This window comes from Euprymna scolopes, chromosome 2, assembly GCF_053919585.1.
Source record: "Euprymna scolopes isolate OS-2025 chromosome 2, ASM5391958v1, whole genome shotgun sequence".
Taxonomy (NCBI): domain Eukaryota; kingdom Metazoa; phylum Mollusca; class Cephalopoda; order Sepiida; family Sepiolidae; genus Euprymna; species Euprymna scolopes.
In genome coordinates this window covers 164,546,133-164,568,805 of record NC_136483.1, presented here as the reverse complement: position 1 = coordinate 164,568,805, position 22,673 = coordinate 164,546,133, and the positions used below count along the sequence as shown (strand labels likewise).

At 35.6% G+C, this 22,673-nt stretch overlaps 2 protein-coding genes across 2 annotated transcripts in view; one reads left to right on the top strand and one right to left on the bottom strand.

The window, feature by feature from the left end:
• The window catches only part of LOC145298505 (annexin A4-like), a 71,610-nt gene extending 51,810 nt beyond the window's left edge, over positions 1 to 19,800 (bottom strand). Inside the window, exon 1 of the mRNA XM_080144324.1 lies at positions 19,568 to 19,800. Within this exon, the coding sequence (XP_080000450.1) occupies positions 19,568 to 19,642 (75 nt within the window). The 5' untranslated portion in view covers positions 19,643 to 19,800. The remainder of the gene's footprint in view (positions 1 to 19,567) is intronic.
• A 37-nt stretch (positions 19,801 to 19,837) lies between these two features.
• The window catches only part of LOC145298521 (acyl-protein thioesterase 2-like), a 224,736-nt gene continuing 221,900 nt past the window's right edge, over positions 19,838 to 22,673 (top strand). The window contains exon 1 of the mRNA XM_080144326.1: positions 19,838 to 19,977. Within this exon, the coding sequence (XP_080000452.1) occupies positions 19,948 to 19,977 (30 nt within the window). The 5' untranslated portion in view covers positions 19,838 to 19,947. The remainder of the gene's footprint in view (positions 19,978 to 22,673) is intronic.

The following is a 22,673-nucleotide window of genomic DNA, read 5'->3' as shown; positions in this document are numbered from 1 at the left end:
ATTAGAAGCAACAATCATGATGTATTCATATCAACAACCAAAAACAATGCCAACAGCAACATTGAAGCCTCGGTCACAGCTGATGCCAGATAAGTAAAGATGCTAGCGCTAACAGTAGCAGCAGCCACATGACACATATGCAAATGACATAGTGCACGGAGTGACGTCACAGCGGAGAAAAAGAAGGGAAAAAAAAGAAGAGGAATACAAAAAAAAAAGGACACACACGGACAGAAAGCAATGGGAACACATGGACAGCAGCAGACTGGCAAGGCATGCTGCCATGAGATGGACATGTGGCTACAGGGTAGCATGAAAGACTTTCAAAGCAGGTCTTTGACACAACAGTTGTGTTAGGCACATGTCTGCGCGAGAGGAATTGTAAAAAACAAGATGCAAGCAAGATGAAAGTAACAGTAATAAATGCCTTTTTTAAAACTGAAAAAAAAAAATAAGCAGAGTTGAATTTCTTCCCATTATTCGTTTCCTTGCGACTGTCTCAGATGCAACGTGTTGGTCAAACTGTTAAAATATAACAACACCATTGAAGATTAATGACTGTCGTATACAGAGAACTGTTTTGTACCAGATATGCTCAATACACAAAGACAATGTCATCAGACACATGCCGAGCATATGGGAGAACATTCAGAAGAAAATCTTCCAATATCCACTTCCAATATGCAGCAGAGTAAATTGAACGAAGTAATGATGAACTTCCTGTTTGACCTGAAGATCCAAAAGCAGTACATATGCCGGAGTTACACCATGTGGGATGTCTGCCTGCTTATTTAAGAAGAAGCAGAAAAGACAGCGAGCGCTGGCTGAAAGTGAAAAACCTTAAACTTCAACTGGACTATCTGTGCAGAAGACTTGCCGTCGTCTTCATTCTTAGCATCTACTTGTACATCAAGGCACAACAAATCTGCACAGCCACAAATCACGATGCAGAGGTGGTCATCCCTGTTTGAAGTCACTGCAAAAAAATGACAAAATACCAACAGTGCTCAGATACATGTTGTAGAGCTTATCAGACAAATGAACACACTTTTCTTTATATAGAGCATTAAAACTCACTTTTCCCCTGGATGTGTGGTCCAAGGTGGTTGGGTTTTGGCCAAAATATTTACAGACGACTTTGAACAAACCTTCAGCATCCTCATCCAGAGAAATTTAAGCCCATTTGTAAGCATCCGAACGTAACGTTGTTGTTAGATCTGAACCAAACATTGTATGTAAATAAAGTCGCAAAGAAAATCAGAACTTTCACACAAACTTTCCAGATGCATGATCCATAGCCCTTGAGCCCCTGGAGGGGCATAGGCCATCTACAACTTTTTTGTAGATGTTTTTGTAGCGAGAAGTTCTTTTTACAGTGTGGGGGTGCTGGCCTTACGCCCAACCTTCCCAGAAGGTATATACAGCGCCTAGCTTTTCCAAATGATCACCCATCTGGTACTGGCCAGGCTCAATGTTGCTTAACTTCAGTGATCTGGCAAGAACCGGTGTGTCAACGTGATTGTGCCGTACATTCGAGATGCATGAAAAAGTTATTTATTTTCTTCATGTACGTCACACCAGTCGCCGATATGTATTTAGCACCAGTTGGCCGGCTTTCAATACACAGCACCAGACACAGCTGCCTGTAAGTACACCGCACAGGAGATAGCCGACTCTCAATTAAAGGGGTAAAAGGAAGAGCTGTCGCGTGCTTGCCGAGGGTAGCTTCCCATTATGCATCCTTTTTCTTTTTTTCTCCTTCCCTCCTCCTTATCTGTATTACATTCTGTGAGGTCACGTCACAGCTTAAAATGCTGACTCAGCACATCATTTTAATGGAGGAGCCAGACTGCTTAAATCAGTGTTTTCAACCAGAGTTGCAAGGAACGAAGAGTTTCACCAGTACAATCCAGAGGTTCTGCAATTTCTAGATTCAAACAAGGAACAAATAAACAGAATGTTAAATTCAATTTTGAAAATCTATTTTATTTTTATACACATATTTTAAAAAATTATTGTTTAAATATACTAAATTAAATTCGCTACATTTGAAAAATTAATTTTTCTTGCCACTATTAGGTTTTCTTTTAAACATTCTCATACAGTTAACGCTAAAAGAATCGCATAAAAAACCATAAGAGTATTTTCATTTCAGTTTAATTTTTAAATGCTGTTTCTTTTTATTTTTTTCTTCTTTTTTTGTCATAAGACAACTAAATTATTGCATATGGGGTTCCATGAGCTAGTGGAATGTTTCTATGGAGTTCCAGCAAAAAGGTTGAAAAGCACTGACTTACATAAATGCACTGATCATGACCCTGTATCTTGCAAGTCTTAATACAAGAGGCGTGAGGTCTCAAAGCAATGCTGCTTGCATGCTGAGAGACCTTTCTCTTAGCATAGATGTGGCTGTGATAAAGTAGAAGCACTGCATTTCAGATTGTCTGCCAACCTTTGAGAATATACAAATAGATATAGTAGAGACGTATCTTTGTTAGTTAAGCACACCTTGCCGGTGAGGGTGAATCCTGTACAAACAGATACAGAGGCAGGTTGTGGCTGACGTTGCCATTAGCAACAATCAGATTAAGGTCTCCATGGTTTATGTGCCCAATATGGCTTAAGAAAAAGTTTCCTTTTTTTTTTTTTTTTTAATTTTTTTTTTTTATTTAAATTCTATTTCTCCCTGGCAGGTTCAGAGCATGTAGTAATGATGAAAGATAGGAATGCAATATTTGACCCAAACATAGGAAGGGTGAGAGAAGGGGATCTTCTGGAACAGATAGGTACAAAAGCAATCTATCGAGATACAAACTTGTTAAAAGATTTCGTGATGATCACTCAGGGCGGAAGACATGGACAGTAACTCCTGGTGTCTCTCTTTGTCTAAATAAATATTTGGACGGGATGTTAAAAGAAGTGACGTAGATTGATTATGGCTCATTTTCCATTGGTTACATGGACTATAAATTAATTCAAGCAATAAATTTAAACTAGCCAGGTGAAAATTTGGATACCTTATTAGAAATACAAAACTTTCCGGGGGGGGGGTTAATAACCTTTATTAGGTAGGCTCTAGTGAGGTTGGTAACTTAGAGTAAGTGGTGAGTTAGCTTTAAAACTAAAATCAGATGCTTCTCTATCGAATATAACTCAAGCTTTGTTTTAAATAAGGCCTGATCAAAGAAACATTTAGATGATGAGGGGCAGCCAAGATTTGCTTGATGATCTAAAAGAAAAAAGATTCTCATATTATCTAGAGCTGAGAATCTGAGGAAACGTCCAAAGAGAAAGCAACAATCTCAGAAAGCATTCTACAATAAGCCCTATGTTTTTTCCAAAAAGCTTTTTGCGAAGAGTGGAAAACTGGATGTACCGCAGGAGGACCTCAACATTCCCATCCCTCCCATGAGTGATCTACCTACACTTCAAGCTCCTGAGATCACTTTAAACAATGGTGGCTTGAGGCTGAGGGAAGTGTAAGAGTTCGTCCATAAGGCAGGTACCTATTTACAATGCCTTCCCACGGGACAGAGTTAGACACCAGGGTCATTTTTTAACGTAGAAAACAAGAAATGGAAGTGCAGCATCTGAAGAACAGATACTACACTTTGATCGAGGCCAAAATGCAGGTAGTGCACATGGAATAAGTTGCATATCATACAAAGTATACAAGAACTGTCCAGATATCCTCAAGGAGCTTACCATTCTCCTCCATAGAGCTTGGAAGCGCTGCCTTGTACACTAAGATTGGTGTCTAGCTAAGGAAGCAAACTGGAGATACATAAGAAAGCAAATGTGAATGGCATCGAGAATTTCTGTCCAAATTCCCTCTTCAACGTAGACGGGGGAAAGATATTCTTCTGCGTCCTCACAAAACAGACTTTCTAATCAGTAACAAGTATATATTTCGGTCCAGAAAGCTGGAATCCCTGGTTTTCTTGGTTGTTTCAAGCACTCCCAAATGATTTGGAATTCGATGACAACAGTGAAATATAATGGAACGGAGCTGCATGTGATCTGGTTGGACCCTGCCAGCACACATGGATAAATTCCACAGAACAATTTGCATCCATTTTCCAGGATCATCAAGTAAAAGACTAAAGAGGCTGTGCTAATCAATTTAGATCAGTCCAACAGCAGCGGTGCATGTAAATGGCAAGCTTTCAAAATCTTCCACTATTTCTTGTATTGTCTTGGAGGTTGTTAATGAAGATCAGGGATAATAGTGATCCAAGGATTGATAATGTTTGGATGTATGCCATGAAGGATCTAATTATATTTAATATACGTCCAGTTGTACCGTATGATTAATTTTCATTAGTAGCCCTTTGTGCCAGATTTGTCAAAAGCCTTCGAGATATCAAAGGCTACAGCCCTGGCTTTGCCTACCTGAGCCAGTGCATAGTATATGCGTTCAGAGATGACTGTTAAAATATCTGCAGTAGAACGACATCATACTGTTTTTTAGAGAGAAAATTAGCTTTTGTGTAACACTAAAGAGAGGCCACATCAGACCTGTAGGGTTGATGTGACGTTTCTTTTGGTTAAAAGTAATTTTTTGTTCCCGGACGATGATCGGGTTTTGAAGGAATAAAAATTATTATTAATCTTTTTTTGTCAATAAATTCTGAGCTAAGTCTGTTGTTGAGATGGCAGCGGCAAAAGTGCCTTTGTAGCAAAAAGTTAAATCACATTCTAAACTTCAAAAGCGAAAAAGAATGCATAAAATATTTTAGCCAAAATACACAGGCATTTGATCTGAAATGGCCGAAATCATAATTGTACAAGAACCAGAGAATTGGGGATTGCACATCCGCAATTGGCAAAACTATGAGCCAAGTTTGATCTGTGAGTTTGACAGTTGAAAAAGTCGAGTTGTTTTTGATCTGAGAGAACACACGCAGTGACTCGGCATTGTGTTTTAGAACAAAGAATAGGAAAAAATGAATTGTCCGAAATTTCAAAACAATAATACATATTTTTATGACGTATCGAGAATTGTCATTTGGTGAATCAGGTCGAACGAAAATTGAAGTTATGAAATATTTTTGCTCGGATGGGAAAATGTGTTGTCCGATAAGTTCAAAGCGACAAATGCATTCTTGGTCTTTTGACGTAATCAAAATGTCTGATATAATGGAATGGCCGACAACCAGAACTTAATTCAAAGATAAACTAAAATTCCTTTGAATTATCAAAGCGAAAAATGAGATCAATAGATAATTTTAAAACAAATAAAATCGCGTGATTTACTTTAAGTCAAAGGAAAAATAATTTTCCTGGATATAGAAAAATTCCATTAGTAAGCCAGGGAGGAGTTAAATAATACAACGTGTAAGTTGGGCGTTAATTAAAGGAAGAGTCAATCCAATTTTGGAAATGGACCAATGAAAAAGTGTCCTGTCGAAGTATAATCAACCAATGAGAAAAGGCCCCGTCGAATTATAATCAAGCAATTTGATTGGTCGATGACGAACATGGGTGTCGTCATCATTCCATAATTGCATTATAAAAGAAATGAAAAATCAGAGATTAAGTCAGAGTCCGGGTCTGAGATTGGGAATCAGAGTCAAAGAGAGCTAAGTCGAGTTGTTCTGTCTCGGCAGAATCACCTCTCCTCTCTCTCCCCCTCGCTTGTTGCCTGATAACTCAACGAGAATTACGCAAAGTCCGCGATACCGACCAGGTATTTCAACAACAGAAGCTCAGTTGTAGAACTAACTGCTTGCTTGAATTAATTGTCAACTATATGTATATGCTGTAAATACTTCTTTTATGAATTTCCGAAATATATATTATATTAACCAACCTCCGGAGTTTTGTTGCTGATGTGCGTTGATCCCTATATGTGTATATTTCTTTATTTGCCATTTGTGACACCGTATCAGTCAACGAACACCCAGAATAACTAGACGATCCACGGAGAACAGGCCTTGAGGACCGAGCATCCGAGAAGAATTCCCAACGCCTTAACGAAGAACTCACTGGGTGACGCGACGTACTAACGGTTGGCAGACCTGGTTGCCCAGTCGACATATCATAACTGTACCGAGATCAGAGGTTCAAGGTCGTGTAAGACCACGTTGCAAGGTCACATTTGCGAGGTAGTCGACTAGTTCCTGATTGCTTAAGATCTCAAAGATTTTAACGAAGAGGGGGAGGAGGCTGATAAGGCGATAACTGAGAGGGTCTGTCCTTTCACCAGAATTCTTGTACACTAGTACCATAGAGGCCATCTTCCAGCTATTAGTAAAGCAAGATTCAACACAGCATTTGTTATAGAGTTTAGCAAGTACGGGGACAAGCTTAGCTGAGCATTTCTTAATTAGTATAGCAGGGATGAGATCAGGCCCACACGCCTTGGAGGTGTCTAAGTTTTTTTTATATCACGGGCATGAGAAGGGGTAATTTTCAGATCATCGTGTGGCTTTAGTTTGCATATGGAAATTTGGGAGGGAGTTGTTTGTTGGCTCAGAATTGTGTGGATGAACATGTATCACTGTCACATTTTTGGAGTTCTGTATTGTCAAACTATTGTGATTTAGAGTAGGGAGCTAGATTTTCCTCATATTAAAAGCAAACCTCATATCTGCTCTCGTGGGGTGGCAAATAAACGGGGACTTTTGTATATGTTACGTTATAGATAGTATCGTTCTCTTTGATTCTCTGAGCCAGATTCCCAAAAATTACCCTCTCCTTTGGGAGAAGTGACTAGTTTATAATTATTCGCTGAGGAATGCCGAAGATTTTGATCATGTAAAATTTTGCACCATCCAATTTGTATTTACTTTATTCTGTTCTATTCTATTGGATGGTATTTATTTATTAATATTACAATATTTTTTTAAAGACTAGCTGTACACAGCCACGCTTGCTGTGGCTCAGTTTGTTTAAAAAGAAATACAATAAAAAAAATATAAAAATGTACTGTAAATCTACTGAGTATACATATATTTATTTATTTATTCCACAAAAAGTTGCATTCTGTACTGTTTATATTAACTTAATTGCAACTTTTTTAACAAAAGTTGTGTTTTTTTTAACTAATGGACTAATAATAAGAACCATTAGAGATGCATGTTTTTTTGTTTATGTTTTCAATACTTGTGGATACACAATATTTTGAGACTTGTAAATGTTTATAGCAAATGCCATACAAATTGTGAAGTGCAACACACACACACACACAAGACAGCAATGACCTAAGCATGAAATAAACTTGATGCTGTGCAAAGTAATACATCTTAGTGATGCCATATTGTAATTTTAGTAACTGTTCGCAAATGAAACACAGAATTGGATTCCAGAATATGAGAATTATCAAAGCGCAGCCAATCAGAATGGACAGAGTTTGGCTAGGGAGCCGTTAATATTTATGAATCGGAAACTGAAGATTATGTTAGGTCTATGTATTATTTAGCCAGTTACAGGCGATGAAAGCAGAGAATCTGTGTAAAGTGTAGAATTTGTACCCATGACAACTGAGAGTAGAGGTAGGACTAAATATTTAGAGAAAAATAGGGACTTCTTCCTCTGTAAATGTGGTGATTGTGATGGTGTTGCTTAGTACGATGCAATGTAGCATTTTTATGTCATGGCTGAATAAAATGGTGTTCAAAAGCTACACAAGACAGTGGCTATTAGTCTAGATGTATAGAATTTGTATGTGGCATCGGTTGTTGTAAACCTATGATACTTTTGTCCAGAGGGGGATTTCTCCAGTCATTTTATTTATATATATAAGTTATAAAATATATATGGCAATTAAGCTACACTGAATAGTCCACGTTTCATCCACTCTAGGATTCTTAATATTCAGTGTAGCTTAATCGCCATATATATTTTATAACTTACTAACTAGCTTTAGCTACGTATTGAGCACTTTTGAAGTAAATACTTAAAGTTTACGTATAAATTTATACTTTCGTATATTAATTTATGTGAGTAAATGAAGTAGTTATATATATATATATATATATGAGAATATGTGGTACAAGGCCTAAGTGGGTCGGGGGAAGAGGAGGTGGGGGTCATTCACCTTGTCTATTCTCTTCACTAGTTTACAGGCACTACAATACCTCATTCACTTTATGGACCTAAACAATTTAAAATATGCCTAGAGGTTATGTTGTGCAAGCATTGACAATGTGTAGGGGGGGGTGATTTTTTTCTTTTTTTAATAAAATAAAACATAAAACTTTCTGGATGGTAGGTGGAGTCACCCCTCCCCCTCTCCCCCGCATTATAAACTGACGGAATGTCCGACTTCATTGCAGTGAGAAGGGAGAACGTAAATAGACTTCATTTTGGGCAATCTTAAAAAAAAAAAAAAAAGTGTGGAAGGGGCGGATAGTAGAATATGTCAAAAACCAACTTATTGCATAAAACTGTTATATATTTTTTGTCGGTGAAACTATTAAAAATGAAAGACTATTTTTTTTTTTTTTGTAAACATTTTGGCTTCCCCTGCAAGCTGCAGACATTTTTTAGGATAGTTTCAAAATTAACGCAAAGTAACAAATTTGCATAGAAATCAGATTTATAGAGAGTTGTGATAAATCAAAAAGCACAATTTTTTTTAAGAGGATAACAAAATTAAAATAATCTTAGAACAAAATGATTTTTACGTATATATAAAAAAAAAGAAAAAAAAAAATCAAAATTCACAGGGACTTTTTTTATTCTATTTATTTTGGCAGTTGACATTCGTTCCGTAATATCAAATATTTTTCTTGTTTGTTTGTTTTTAATTAAGTGTAATTCTAAATAAGCAAAAAAAAAAAATCTTAAATTTCAATTTTTGGTAATTTGAATTTCACTCTTATAAGCCCTTAAACTATTTACCTTTAACGCAAAAAGAAACTTTTTCGTACTTGTGCACTTTTGCCACCGTGCTGAAATAATAACGTTATTTTGAAAGCTATTCTTAACATGGAGAGGGTGTTTCATAACTATTCTGTGCTTCCACCTAACAATTTAATAAAAAAATAAAGGTAATTTTTCAGATTAGGTCTACCTCCACAATTTTCTTTTAAATGACAACTTTTAAAGGTTTTCAACTATACTGAATACGAAAATCGCATTGAAATTTTGCAGAAATAAGTAGTTATCGAGATATAAAAAGTTGTATTATACATTGTATTCTTTGGCGGCCATCTTTCGTGCACGCGCCATAAACAAATCTAATCTATGACTGACACTGCACGCGCATAAAAAAGATAGCCGCCTAAGAATATAATGCATAATACAACTTTTTATATCTCGATAACTAATTATTTCTGCAAAATTTCAATGCAATTTTCGTATTCAGCATAGTCGAAACCCTATAAAAGGTATCATTTAAAAGAAAATTGTGGAGGTGGACCTAATCTAAAAAAAATACCAAAATAAAAAAATAAGATGTGAAACTTGAATTTAACTTGAAAAAAACTATATAAAAATAGTGCAGTGGCAAAAGTAAAAGCACCAACTTTTTACTTCAACTGTATTTTTAGTAACGAAAAATACATTAAAAACGGTGATTCTTTTTTTGGCACGCCAGAACGCCAAAAAGTACGCCACGGGCTAAATTTCATTTCGTCATAAAAACAACTTTCTACAGAAAAAAAACAAACTTATTTTTACACTCTTATCTCACGAATAAACATGAAATTATATATTGAAAACCGTGTTTATTATTTTTAATATCCCACAATGGAGTTGAAGTCAATGATTTTGATTTTAAAAAAAAAAAAATCTAATTTTTTTTGATAAATCTCTGTTTGGCGTACTCATGAATTATTTTTTCTAAAGAATAAAATTGAATAAAGTTTATTTTTACAAGAATCTTTAGACATTTACCTAGTGAATAAGCATAAAAATATATAGGAAAAACCGCGTTTATTTAAAAAAAAAATCAAAATTATACACCGCGTATGAAGTTGACTTCCTTTTTTTTTTTCTTAAACGAAACTGACTTTGTTTTTACAATTGCGTTTGGCGTACTCCCGAATTATTTTTTCTAAAGAATAAAATTGAATAAAGTTTATTTTTACGAGAATGTTCAGACATTTACCTTTAATTCAGGAGTATGCCAAACACAATTGTAGCAAAAAAAAAAAAAAAAAAAGCCACCTTCATATGCGGTGTATAATTTTGATTTTTTAAAAATAGACATGGTTTTTCGTATATATTTTTATGCTTATTTGCTAGGTAAATGTCTGACCATTCTTGTAAAAATAAACTTTATTCAATTTTGTTCTTTAGAAAAAATAATTCATGAGTATGCCAAACAGAGATTTATCAAAAAAATTAGGTCTTTTTTTTTTTTTTTTAAATCGAAATCATTGATTTCCATCTCCGTTGTTGGATATTGAAAATAATAAACACGGTTTCACTCATTTCATGTTTATTCGCAAGATAAAAGTGTAAAAATAAGTTGCTTTTTTTTTTCTGTATTAAGCTGTTTTTATGACGGAATGAAATTTAGCCCGTGGCATACTTTTTGGCGTCCTGGCGTCCCAAAAAAGAATCACCCATTAAAAATCAAGTTTAGCGCAAAACGTTGGTATGTAGATTCATGTGAAAACATTTGGTGTTTGTTAAGATGTTGTCAACAAATTGATTTTTTTTAATATATTGTTTTAAGTAAAAACAATATTACATACTTAATTGTCATGCCGAAAGTAGTAATACATCCAAAAATTACGAAAATTCATTGAGTAAAAAAAAAAAAAAAAAAAAAATGTTATCGCTATAAACAACAAATATTGCAGTCATGACACAATCTAAAATATTCGTTTCGGAGTTATGTCCCCTGTGTGTAGACTCTTACTGTCTACTTTATAAAGTCTAAGAAAAAATGCGATTTTACCCAATTTTCCGTAAAAATTACGGGCAATGTTTATGACGTGCCGCAGCATATTATAAGCATAAGAACCTCCCCCTGTTAAGAACGGCTCTCGGAATAACCCCCCCCCCCAACCTCAAAAGCCGTTCTTAACATGAGGAGGTTGGGGTGTTTTATAATACGCTGAGGCACGTCGTAAAAATTGACCAAAATTACTTTTAACTATACATAACTTTCTATTTGATTTTTCGTAATTTTGGGATATATTACTATTTTCGGTATGCCAATTACGTAATATTCTTTTCTTTCTTTTTGGGGAGGGGGGGTAAATATAGGGTTACGTTACAACAGAACACCGACCACTCTAATTTGTTTTTTTAGGGGTAATCGAAGTCGCTGACAACGAATCTGATAATCAAACCCGGGGCAAATTTACCATTTGCATGGTATTAACCCCTGGACCCCTGAACTACTTTCCGCCATTTTACAGCTTCCATTTACTCTACGCGCGAGCGCGGTAACATAAACGACGGCTGTTGAATGTGCTTTCACATATCAAACTGCCTTTTCACATGGCGCACGAATGTTTTGTGGAACATTTAAAATTATATGAAAAAGAAAAGCACTCCAAGTGTTGGGGGAGGGGGGAATATCGGAAAAAAAAAATTTTTCTCACTGGCGGACAATTTAAAATTCGAAGAAAAAGTTGTCTAAAACAAAAATTAAAAAAAAATACATTACAGTACTTTTGGGGGGGGGGACTTTACGTAGTTTTTAGCCTAATAAATACTTGGCCTTCGGGTCAAGATCAAAGTGTAGTATCTGTTCTTCAGATGCTGCACTTCCATTTCTTGTATTAGAAATTTCAGAATGCAAGGGCGATAACCGCTGGATTTTCCAATCACGCGGTTATTTCGACCAATGATATTGCATTGTTCAGTTGCTGTGAAGGATTCAGAATTTGGCGGGAATATTGTGTTTCTTAAAACAGATTTCAATTCGGCGTCGAGCAAAGCCAAAGCACGTTATCTCGCTCTGTGCCTAATGAACTAAGCAGGGTTCTATCCCATTTATTATCTCCGCTCACTTGAATGCGGATACAAGCCTGAGGCTAAATGTTCTATGGATTAATTACTTCATTATCATTGCCCGCAAGGGGGCATATTATTTTATGAACATCGATCGCAATGTGCGTTGTTCGTATTGACCAATCTGGAAGGATTTCGAGAACCCTCAACCATTTCTACGAGCGGCAGATTCTACCAGCATCTTCAACAAAAAGAAAACTACCTTCGCCTTTCAAGGCATGAACTACCCGCCAATTGGCTGAGGCTAAAGAGGACACTCTTTTGCAATACAGACTCATTTTTACCTTCTTGTAGATAAAAATATTTTTGGATTTAAGGTGAGCCTTTGTTGCTTTTCTGTGTCTCTTTCATTCTGCCAAAGGCAAAAACGAGTAAGAGAATTTCTTACACCGTTTTTATTGCAAAAGATATCCCCCCTCCAATTTTTTTTTTTTCTTGAGTAATAACGTTCTTATTGCATAAGATTTCGATCCCCCCCCCACATTATTTTGGATTTTTTCCTTTCATTGTGTCGCCTTTAAAAATAATAATATTTAATATTCATTTTTATATTTAATTTGTAATGGTCCTTAAAAGACCATGTGCTTTGAAAAAAATAATATATTGAATATTCATTTTTATATTAAATGTTAATGGTCCATAAAAGAATTTATTCATTGAAAATAAATATTATTTCATGTAAATTGTAAACTGAAGTTTTAATTCGTAAAAAAAAAAATACCTTTCAAATATTTTACGATAATTGTAATCGTTTAAATAATGTATGAAAAAAAAATTATATATTGATTCATGAATTTATAATTGATTCATGGTTGAAATGTGTTGTCGAATGTCGGTCTGAACTTTCTTATGGGTTTAAATTCCTTGTTCATTGAGTTTCGAATTTTGTTGACGTAACCCCCTTCTAATAATAGTTGGTTCTCATCGGAGAATCCTTTTCGCGCCCTTTGCTTTTAATTCCCCACGTGGGAACGGCCATTTTTTTTTTCTCGTGTTGTGTCCTTCGAACATGGCAAATTCAAATCTTGTTGGTCGAATAGAAGCTAAAAAGTTTCGTATAACGGCTTCTTTGGATTGGATGAACGAGAGAGGAGGTGGGCGTTGTATAAATAATTTTTCTTCCGACATCGAAAAACGGTTGTCTGAAGTGGACGATTTATTAGATCAGTTAATTTTTAAGTCTCCAGATAAGGAAAGACTAAATATCTGTCGTGATTTCGAAATGTTTAAGGCGGGAGTCCACGACAGACTGGCTGAGCTCCAGCCGGAGATTGAGAAATCAAGGGATATTGTTCCCATGAAAATGGAGTTGGAGTTCCCCCCCTTTAGTGGGGATCTAACTCCCAATAAGTTTGAATTCCGTGGGTTTCTAAGGAAATTTGAATTCTGTACTGCGAACATGAAAAGTGCAGATAAATTATTATTGCTAAAATCCAAATTATCAGGAGAGGCGTTTAATATTATTTCTAGGTTTGATGTGATTCCCGAGAATTAAGAAGCAGCTTTGGAGTGTCTGAAGGAAAAATATTTAAATCCTTCAGCAATTATGAACAAAATATTTGATGACATTATTCCACAACCAGACCATTTTGCGTCTTTGAGGGATATCAGAATCCTCGTCCAGCGAGTCAAACTTGAACTGACGGAGATGGATAATTCCTTTGGCACAGATTTTCTTACAGATAAATCCACCTCAGGAAGATTAATAGCTCATATTCTGTTCGCTAAATTTCCGAACAGTGTTCGCAGAGAAATAATGAATAAATCCTGTCAACGGTTTCCTTCTTTAAAGTCTATTTTAACGTATATGTTTGACGTTATAGACATAATAATGGCGACACCATTAAATGCGTCAAGGCAGGAAAATTTCCCGCCAAACATGTCGGGTTCGTTGAATGCTGGAACCCTCGTGGCGAAGAATTCGGAGCCAAAACAAATCAAGTCCTTTCAGAGTAATAATAACACTAAGTCTTTCGTCAAAAATGACGAAAATAAATTTTGTAAATTGTGTCAGGTTGATGGTCACCTGACAAGAGTTTGTTCTAAATTTCCAAATTCGGAATCTAAAATTATTCGAGCGAAAGAATTAAGATTATGTCTCCGGTGCCTCGGTGAGCACTCAGAGTCCAGTTGCAGGGGGGTTAAGGGGTTCCCCTTCCCTTGCAGTAATTGTGGTCTAAAAAAAACATTATTCCTTAATGTGGCTAAAGGCTCTAGGTCCTTTGTGGGACATACTTTCGTGGCGGATCAGGACAAGAGTATTAGTCCTGTACTCAAGATATCTATGAAGGTTAAAGGGCACCTGGTTTATTTTTTCTGTCTGATAGATATGGGTAGCCAAAAATCCTTTTTCTCTAAAATAATTCTGGACCGGTTGATTCACAACCGTAATCTAAATCCTGAGACGGTACAAATGTCCGTCAATACCCTTGTGGGGAATAAGTCCTTACATCTATCAGAGCTGGAAGTGTCTATTAAATTGGGACATCAGCGTCCTTTTTATCATTCTGCATTGTTTGCTGAAAATTTGAAATTGAAATTTAACGTAAACAGGTTCGATGAGATTACGTCGAATTTAACTGAAAAAGGGTATAAGTTTTGCCCTGATTATTCTGAACTAAACGGTTCTAACATTCTCGGTATCATTGGCCTGGATCTTATTCCTAGAATCCATAATCTCAGTTTAATTAAGTGCTTGGGAGGTTCCGCTTGGAAACTCCCCAATTATATCATTGCCTTCGGTGAGGGGTCAAGTTTTTTAAACAAAAATGATAAGGCTGCGGAAAAATTGCCAGCCTTCGATCAAGTTATTAAAACACTCCCTATGTGTCAGTCATATTTAATTGATAGTGTATTAAAGCCAGTAGCATCTTACGAGGATGTGCTGCAACCTTTTTTTGATGGTCCTGCTGTTGAACGTGGAGTAGAAAAGTTTTTTTTCTCTGGACTCCATAGGTATCGAGGATGCTAACCAGTTGTCTTCAATTCATAAAGAAAAAATAAATGCCTTCGAAGAGGCTATAGTTCTCAAGGAAGGAAAATATTACGTTGAGCTGCCTTGGGAGCATGACAAGCTTCTCAAGGTGGAGTCCAATTATGTGCCTTCACTGCGAATAATGCATAGGGTGGCCCAGTCCTTGGAAGGAAAAGGACTGTATAACGATTATATACAGGTCTTCAAAGAATACGAAGACTGCGGAATTATCGAACCTTTCTCCGTTCCCCATGCAACTTATGAGAATTATAAATGGATTCCCCATCGGTCAGTAATTAAAGAAGGTCTGGAAATAACTACAAAAATCCGCCCTGTTTTCAATTGTTCGTTGAAACGTAAAGGTAGCATTTCGATTAACGATGCTGCTTATATACATGACTGCATTGTTGCTAGATATTCTACTGGCTTTCCGAAAAGAAAAATATGTGCTTTTGGACGATTTGTGCAAAGCTTTTTTACAGATCAGGTTAAAATCTATTGAAGATAAAAATAGATTTTGTTTTTTCCTCAAGGTAGATGGCAAATTGTGCACCTACCGATTTAATACTATTATATTTGGGTTCAATGCCAGCCCTTTTATATTAAGCTTTATACTTAAACATCATGCCAAAAAATATGAAGCCGATTTAGCTTCACATTCGATTTCCAATAATTTCTATGTCGACAACTTAGTTACTACTAATAGTGACCGAGATACTCTAACCCATGTGTATAATAAAGTCCGCGACAGACTCGGAGAAGCGGGGTTTGAACTCCAATCCTGCAACTCCAATTGCACAAGCATACAAAATAAAATGATGGAAGACGGTACTATCTCGTCTCCTTCCCCCACCTTTGAAAAGGTGCTGGGGTATCAATATTCTGTTGAAAGGGATACCCTTAAACTCGCTCCATCTGTAATAGATGGCAATGCCAATACCAAACGCAAGATATTATCTCAAGTCTCAAGTCTATATGATCCATTATCTTTACTTCTTCCTGTCACCATGCAGGGGAAGATTATTATTAGTCAACTGTGGAAAAAGGAGTTGTCTTGGGATCAACAAATCCCTGAAGAAGTTAAGGCCACGTGGCAAGCACATGCCAACGAGCTGAATTGTATAGGGGACTTTGAATTTCCTAGATGTACTCTCCTAGAGGAATCCCCTGTTGAAATTATTTGCTTTAGCGATGCTTCTAAGCACGCCTATGGGTTTTCCGTGTATGCGAAACAAGGTGCTCAGTGTTCCTTGCTATTCGCCAAGGCAAAAGTGGCACCCATCAAGGGAAAATCACTACCTGTTTTGGAATTATTAGCTATATTTCCAGCGTTTAAAGTTATTCCACAAGTTTTGGGTGCTCTAGCGCCCATCAATATCAAATCCTTTTTTGTCGTGTCTGACGCACAAGTAGCCCTGTCATGGATTTTGAATGGGAAGGCTGCGAGAAAAAATATATTTGTAGAAAATCGCGTGTCAGACATTAATAAGTTCATTGAAAACATTAAACTTAAATATGGGATAAACCCTAAATTTAGATATGTTCCTTCGTCGGATAATCCGGCTGATCTTTTAACCAAAGGTATTACTGCCCCCGGGTTTGATTATCAGATTCGTTGTCAGCGACCTCGATTACCCCTAAAAAAAAAAAAATTAGAGTGGCCGGTGTTCTGTTGTAACGTAACCCTATATTTACCTTTTTTATTTTTTTGCTTAAAACAACATATTAAAAAAATCGATCTGTCCACTGTTTAAGCACCAAAAATCATACACAAGTTGGGAAAATTATGACGGGCACATAACTCAAGTTCAATTTTTATATTTAAGGGCAAGGAACCATTAAGGTTGATGGTGTCCCATGTCCACTGTCCCCCATCCAAAACTAAACCATTATAAATAATTCTCTCTCCTCTGATCTCGAGCGTGTGGTTCAGTGGGGGAAGATGTGGCTGGTTACCTTTAATGCTTCCAAAACCAAACTCCTATCCTTACATCATCAACGCTCTGATCCCCATTTGGCATCAATTGTGATGGATGGCTCTCGTCTGGGTGAGGCCCCGTGTTTTGACAAGCTTCTGGGTTTGACCTTTACTCCTGATCTGAAATGGAACACGTACATCAAGTCTGTTGCCAAGGTCGCTGGAAAGATGGTGGGATCCTTCTACCGCTCCAGAAGATATCTCACTACTGATGCAATTCTCTATCTATATAAAAGCCAAGTACGTCCAAGGATGGAATACTGTTGCCATATCTGGGCAGGAGCTGCTAAAAACAGCCTATCCTGCCTTGACAGAGTACAAAATAGACTTCATGGCTTAGTGGGTGATGCCCTTTTCTCTACCCTGCAACCTCTCTCCCACAGAAGAGACGTTGCGAGCCTATCCTTGTTTTATCGTTATTTCCATAGCAGGTGCTCGTCTGAACTCCAATCTCTGGTCCCCCCTCGCCAATCTTTCACGAAAAACACCGGGCCTTGATAAGTGGTAATCACTGTGTAAAAAAAAAAAAAAAAAAAAAAAAAAAAAAAAATTATATGCCCTTAAGCTCGTTCTCGGCTTGCTTGCACAAATGATGACAGCGAACCTGAACGAGAAATCACGACCCTATATATTAGTGTCCAATTAATAATAATCCACACAAAAAAAAAAAAAAAAATTGCAAAAAACGAAAGCCATCTTTACGTGGGGAGGTTGAGGGTATTTATTCCGAAAGCCGTTCTTAACATAGGGGGTGGGGGTCTCGTTCAGGTCCGCCATGGTGACTATTTCTCCGGCCTAGTGTTTCATTTCATAGTTTAAGGAACTGAAGGAATTTACCCCCAAATGTAAACTGATATTTTTAAAATTAAAGTTTAAAATTTAACTGCTTTTTTCTTTTCTTCATAGCCTCCAACCCAGATTTAACTTCCTTGAAAATGTTTACGTCCTATAAAGTAGGCGAAAGGAGTGTCAGAAAGAAAAAAGAGAGACAAGATTAGACAGAAGTAAATAATAAAAAAAAAAGAACATCTGTTCCGCAATTTAAACCAGGACAAAACATAAAAACATTTTTTTCTTTTTAGAAAAAGAAATCACTGTTAACGTTTGCGATGACTACTTCATAAGCTTGGCGAATCCTAGTGTGATATTCTGTGTAGCTTAATTGCCATATATATTTTTTCTAACTTACTATAAATCTGATCTGACAAATGTCAGATCAATAGTTATTTTTTTCTTTAGAAAAAAAATAACTGTCATATTCGCCAAGGTTTAAATTGAGAATTGCTTTGTATTAAAACGTTAACTTTTTTTTTTTTTTTTTAGAGGATCAACAAAATATTTAAAACCTTTGACGACACGTACACGACAAAAATACATATTGATTTGACGCACAAATTGTGATTTTACTCATGTTTGATCTACAGAGAGATATTATGAAGGAGTATGAAAATAATTGTTTGAACTCGTCAGCATCTACTCTTGGTAATACAATCTTAAGCCTCAAAATTAAGAGAAAGCTTGGGAAAGAACAGTTCGAAAACTGGACGAAATTGTTTAAAAATAGTTTTAATTACAAACGCTAGCACTTGAGCATGTCTTTGGTATTTTTATTTTTTTCATTTTACATTAAAATCGATAACTTTATTTACTCAGACTTCCATTTTCATCTTGGCTGTTATATTCACAACGTTTCGGCCGATGCAACTTCCGATCTTTTTCAGGTGCATCTTCTCTAATTTAATTTAAGGAATATCGATATTGGTAAAGCTTTTTGAAACACAAAAAAAAAAAAAAAAAAAAAAAAAAACTGTCGGTAGAGAGGCTAGGCTCAGAGGCTCCCTCTTCCAATTTAACCTAACCTATTCAAACCCTAATCTATTCAGTTTTCTGCCCGATTTAAAAACTACCAATATCGGATTTTGTAATTGGATCCTTGTGAGCAGACATATGGCTTAACGGATAATAGCATTGGTTAAGAATCAGTTCTAGGTGACAATCTTTTAAAGGTAGATTGTTTATTCCTCAATACACTACAGACTATAATAACCAATAATAACAAAGCTTAAAGAAAATAAAAAGCAGTTCAAATCGTAAACTGCTTTGGTCATTTTCGGGACTGTGTCACTGGTTTCTCCAGTGTTCTCTGTCAGTGGCAAGCAAGATATGGCCCCTTCTCATAATTTGTTATCTTCATCTTGGATAACGCGAAAGCCACCCCCTTCTTTTCCGCATAGAACATGTCTAACTATCCAACCAAATGAACAGCGGAAACTGGAAGTCACGAAGAAGAATCTTGACACACAAAGGACTAAAGTTAACGCTTCTACCTGGTTGACGAAACAAGAACAATCTACTCTTATGAATCAAAGAGCTTAGTTCGAAATTCCGTATAATTTTCGGAGTTTGGCAAGAAGTTCAAAAAAAAATTTTTTTTTTTTAAATGCACCTGGTAAAGACAGGAGGTTACATCGGCCGAAACGTTGTGATTATGACGAACCAATGAGAACAATGGTCAGAATAGTCCAATGCACTTTCACTATTGTGTATATATATATATATATATATATATATATATATAAAATTTCAGAATAGACAAATGCACTTTCAATATTGAGAGAGAAAAAAAATCAACATTTTCTTAGTTAAAATTATATTAATTTTAGGAGGTGGTGGACAAGAAGAACAGCGCCTCTCACCTGTTTCTTAACTTTCGGAACCATAATGATGGTCCCTGGAGCAAGAGCGGGGGTCCCGTCTGGTGATTCGGCCATGTTTTTTTGGGGTGTCTTTTCTTAGAGTAGAGAAAGAAGGCAAAGCGAGGATTGTAAAAGATAACGACGAGATATTAACCCAAATAACACGACACGCCCATCAGTCACGTGACTCTAGCAACAAAAATATTCCGCGAAATCTAACACGTGACGGACTTTTGCAGAAGAGTGAAGAATTCTCGTCTCGTCCTATCCTTTCTCCTTCCGTCTTTCCTTTCCTTGGTGCTACCATTTTTTTTTTTTCAGACCTGTAATATTACTAGCTGAAGTACTTCTCTACGCCGGATAAGAGGTCATAGCTCTAAATGTCTTTTAAAAGGGACTTGAAGAAAAGTGTAAGTTTAGATTTGATTTATATATTTCTGCCATATGCTATACACCCCCCCTTTTGTTTTTAACTTCATATTTATTTAAAAGCAAAATAAAACAGCTTATTTTTATTTATTTTATATATATATATATATTTAATCAATCAAGTTGAAAGTCATCACAACATGTAAGTTATTGGGTTCGTTCAAACTCGCTCTATCCATCCGGCGTTGTTTGAGTTAAAAAAAATAATTCGCATATAGTTGTGCTTATAATAAATGTTTGTTTGTTTTTATTTCTTAATTCATTTTATTTTATTTCGGTTATATTGAAGCGCTTGGCTTCCAAAAATGACGGCCAATTTTTATCGATTGGTTTTGTCTGGTTTAGTAAGCGGTGAAAGGACTAATTAATCGGCGAATTTTTTTTTTGGGGGGGGGGCAACCGCTTGTACTTGTACAGTTTCATCAAGACATTAAAAAATGAAAATTAAAAAAAAAAAAAAAAAGTTATTGTCCATAACCGTTATGGAATGAAGTTCTCCGAAAAAAAAAATTGGTACTTCTACGCTTTATCGCCGAAACTGGAGACGACATTTTATTTCGCGCACCTGCCGTTAAAATCCAAGGGAGAAATTAGTATTTTAAACTATGGTCGAAGCATGAAATAAATAAAAAAAAAAAAAAAATTAAACTGGAGAACGGTTGCTTCTGGAAAGAATAAATTAACCTAAAATTAAATGAAAAACTTTCCCGTTTTCATTAATTAAATCGAAACAATTCCAATTAAACAATTATTGATACATGTTCTCTTTCACTTTCTTTATTTACTTTTTTCCATAGTTCTTTCCGGAAGTTTATCTAGTTTAATTTTTATTATTATTATTATTATTATTATTATTATTTCGGCCATAGTTTAAAATACTGATTTCTCCCTTGGTTTTTAACAAGTGCGCGAAATAAAATGGCGTTTCCAGTTTCGGCGATAAAGTGTAGAAGTACCAAAAAGTTCACTTAATTTGATCAAGTAGTTTTTATTCTATTTTATTTTATTTTTTTTACAGCGAAAAAACATTTTGTTATGATACCGATCGGAAAATGGCCATGTTTTGATTTTTAAAAAGAAAAGCTAGTATTTAAGATGGGGAGGGGGGATCGGAGATTTAGACTGAGTTATCTCCCCGTGGCGTGTTCTAAAAATCCAAACATGGCTGCCTCCAGCGCGCTGTCGTAAAAACATGTTTTTCCGCTGTAAAAAAAAAACAAAAAAAAAAAACTATTCGATGACGTCGATCAAATTAAATTTTTTTTTTTTTATGCTAGTGCACTTACTGATCCGCGCTATTTTTTAAATTGTATTTCCAAGTTTAATTAAAGTTTTTTTTTATTCAATTGTAAGGTTAAAGTATAGAATAGGTACAAAACACCCTCTCCTCCCCATGTTAAGAATGGCTTTTTAAATAATAACGTTATTATTTCAGCGCGGATCAATAAGTGCACTTGCACTAGTACCCTTTTTTTTTTTTTTTTTTTTTTTTGTAAATTTTTAGATTAGGTCCACCTCAACAATTTTCTTTTAAATGACGACATTTAGGTTTTCGACTATGCTGAATACGAAAATCGCATTGAAATTTTGCAGAAATAATTAGTTATCGAGATATAAAACGTTGTATTATGCATTGTATTCTTTGGCGGACATTTTTACGCGCGTGCGCACGCCATAAACAAATCTACTCATCTATGACTGACATTGCACGCGCGTAAAAAAAAAAAGATGTCCGCCAAAAAATACAATGCATAATACAACTTTTTATATCTCGATAACTAATTATTTATGCAAAATTTCAATGGGATTTCCGTATTCAGTATAGTCGAAAACCTATAAAAGTTGTCATTTAAAAGAAAATTGTGGAGGTGGACCTAATCTAAAAAAATACCTTTTTTTTTTTTTTTTTTTTTTTTTTTTCGGAAAACTTCAGTCCAAAACGGATACATACAATATAACTTTTTTAATACCTTGATTAAACTGTACAAGCACCTATGTGTATTTATCAAAGTTATGCAAAGACGAGTAGTAACGCAGAAGCCGACAAGGTCTTGTTTGATGACGGTGCAACTGCAACTTGTCAACAAAATTGTTTTGTTTTCAATAATCGTCATATTTACGATGAAAATAGTGCTTGTTAAGATAGCGTCGACTGATTGGGGGGGGGATTTTTACATTAGCTTTATCTCCACAATTTTCTTTAAAATGACGACTTGAATAGGTTTTCGACTGAATAAGAAAATCTCATTTAAATTTTGCGGAGACAAATAGTCTTCGCCATATAAAGACCTGTATTATGCCATATGATTCACTGGTGGCCATGTTTGTGCGCACGCACGATAAACCAACTAACCTTAACCCTAACCTTTTAAATGAGATTTTCTGGGGGGGGGAGGTTTACTATACACATAGATTCGAAAAAGTTGTCAAAAAATAAATATATAACAAATAAATGTTATCAAAGGCAAGATAAGTTACTTTTCTGTCTAACTGGATATATTTTTTTAGTGTTTTTATTTAATGCAACGTGTTTATTCGGCTCGAAAAACATAGTGTTTACCGATATATTTGAAAAATGCAAATAGCGGCCGACTCTGTGTTGAATACATAAGTTTGGGAACATGAGTTAAAACTAAAAAACTATACGAAATAATGTTAGAAACCCACCAAATATGTG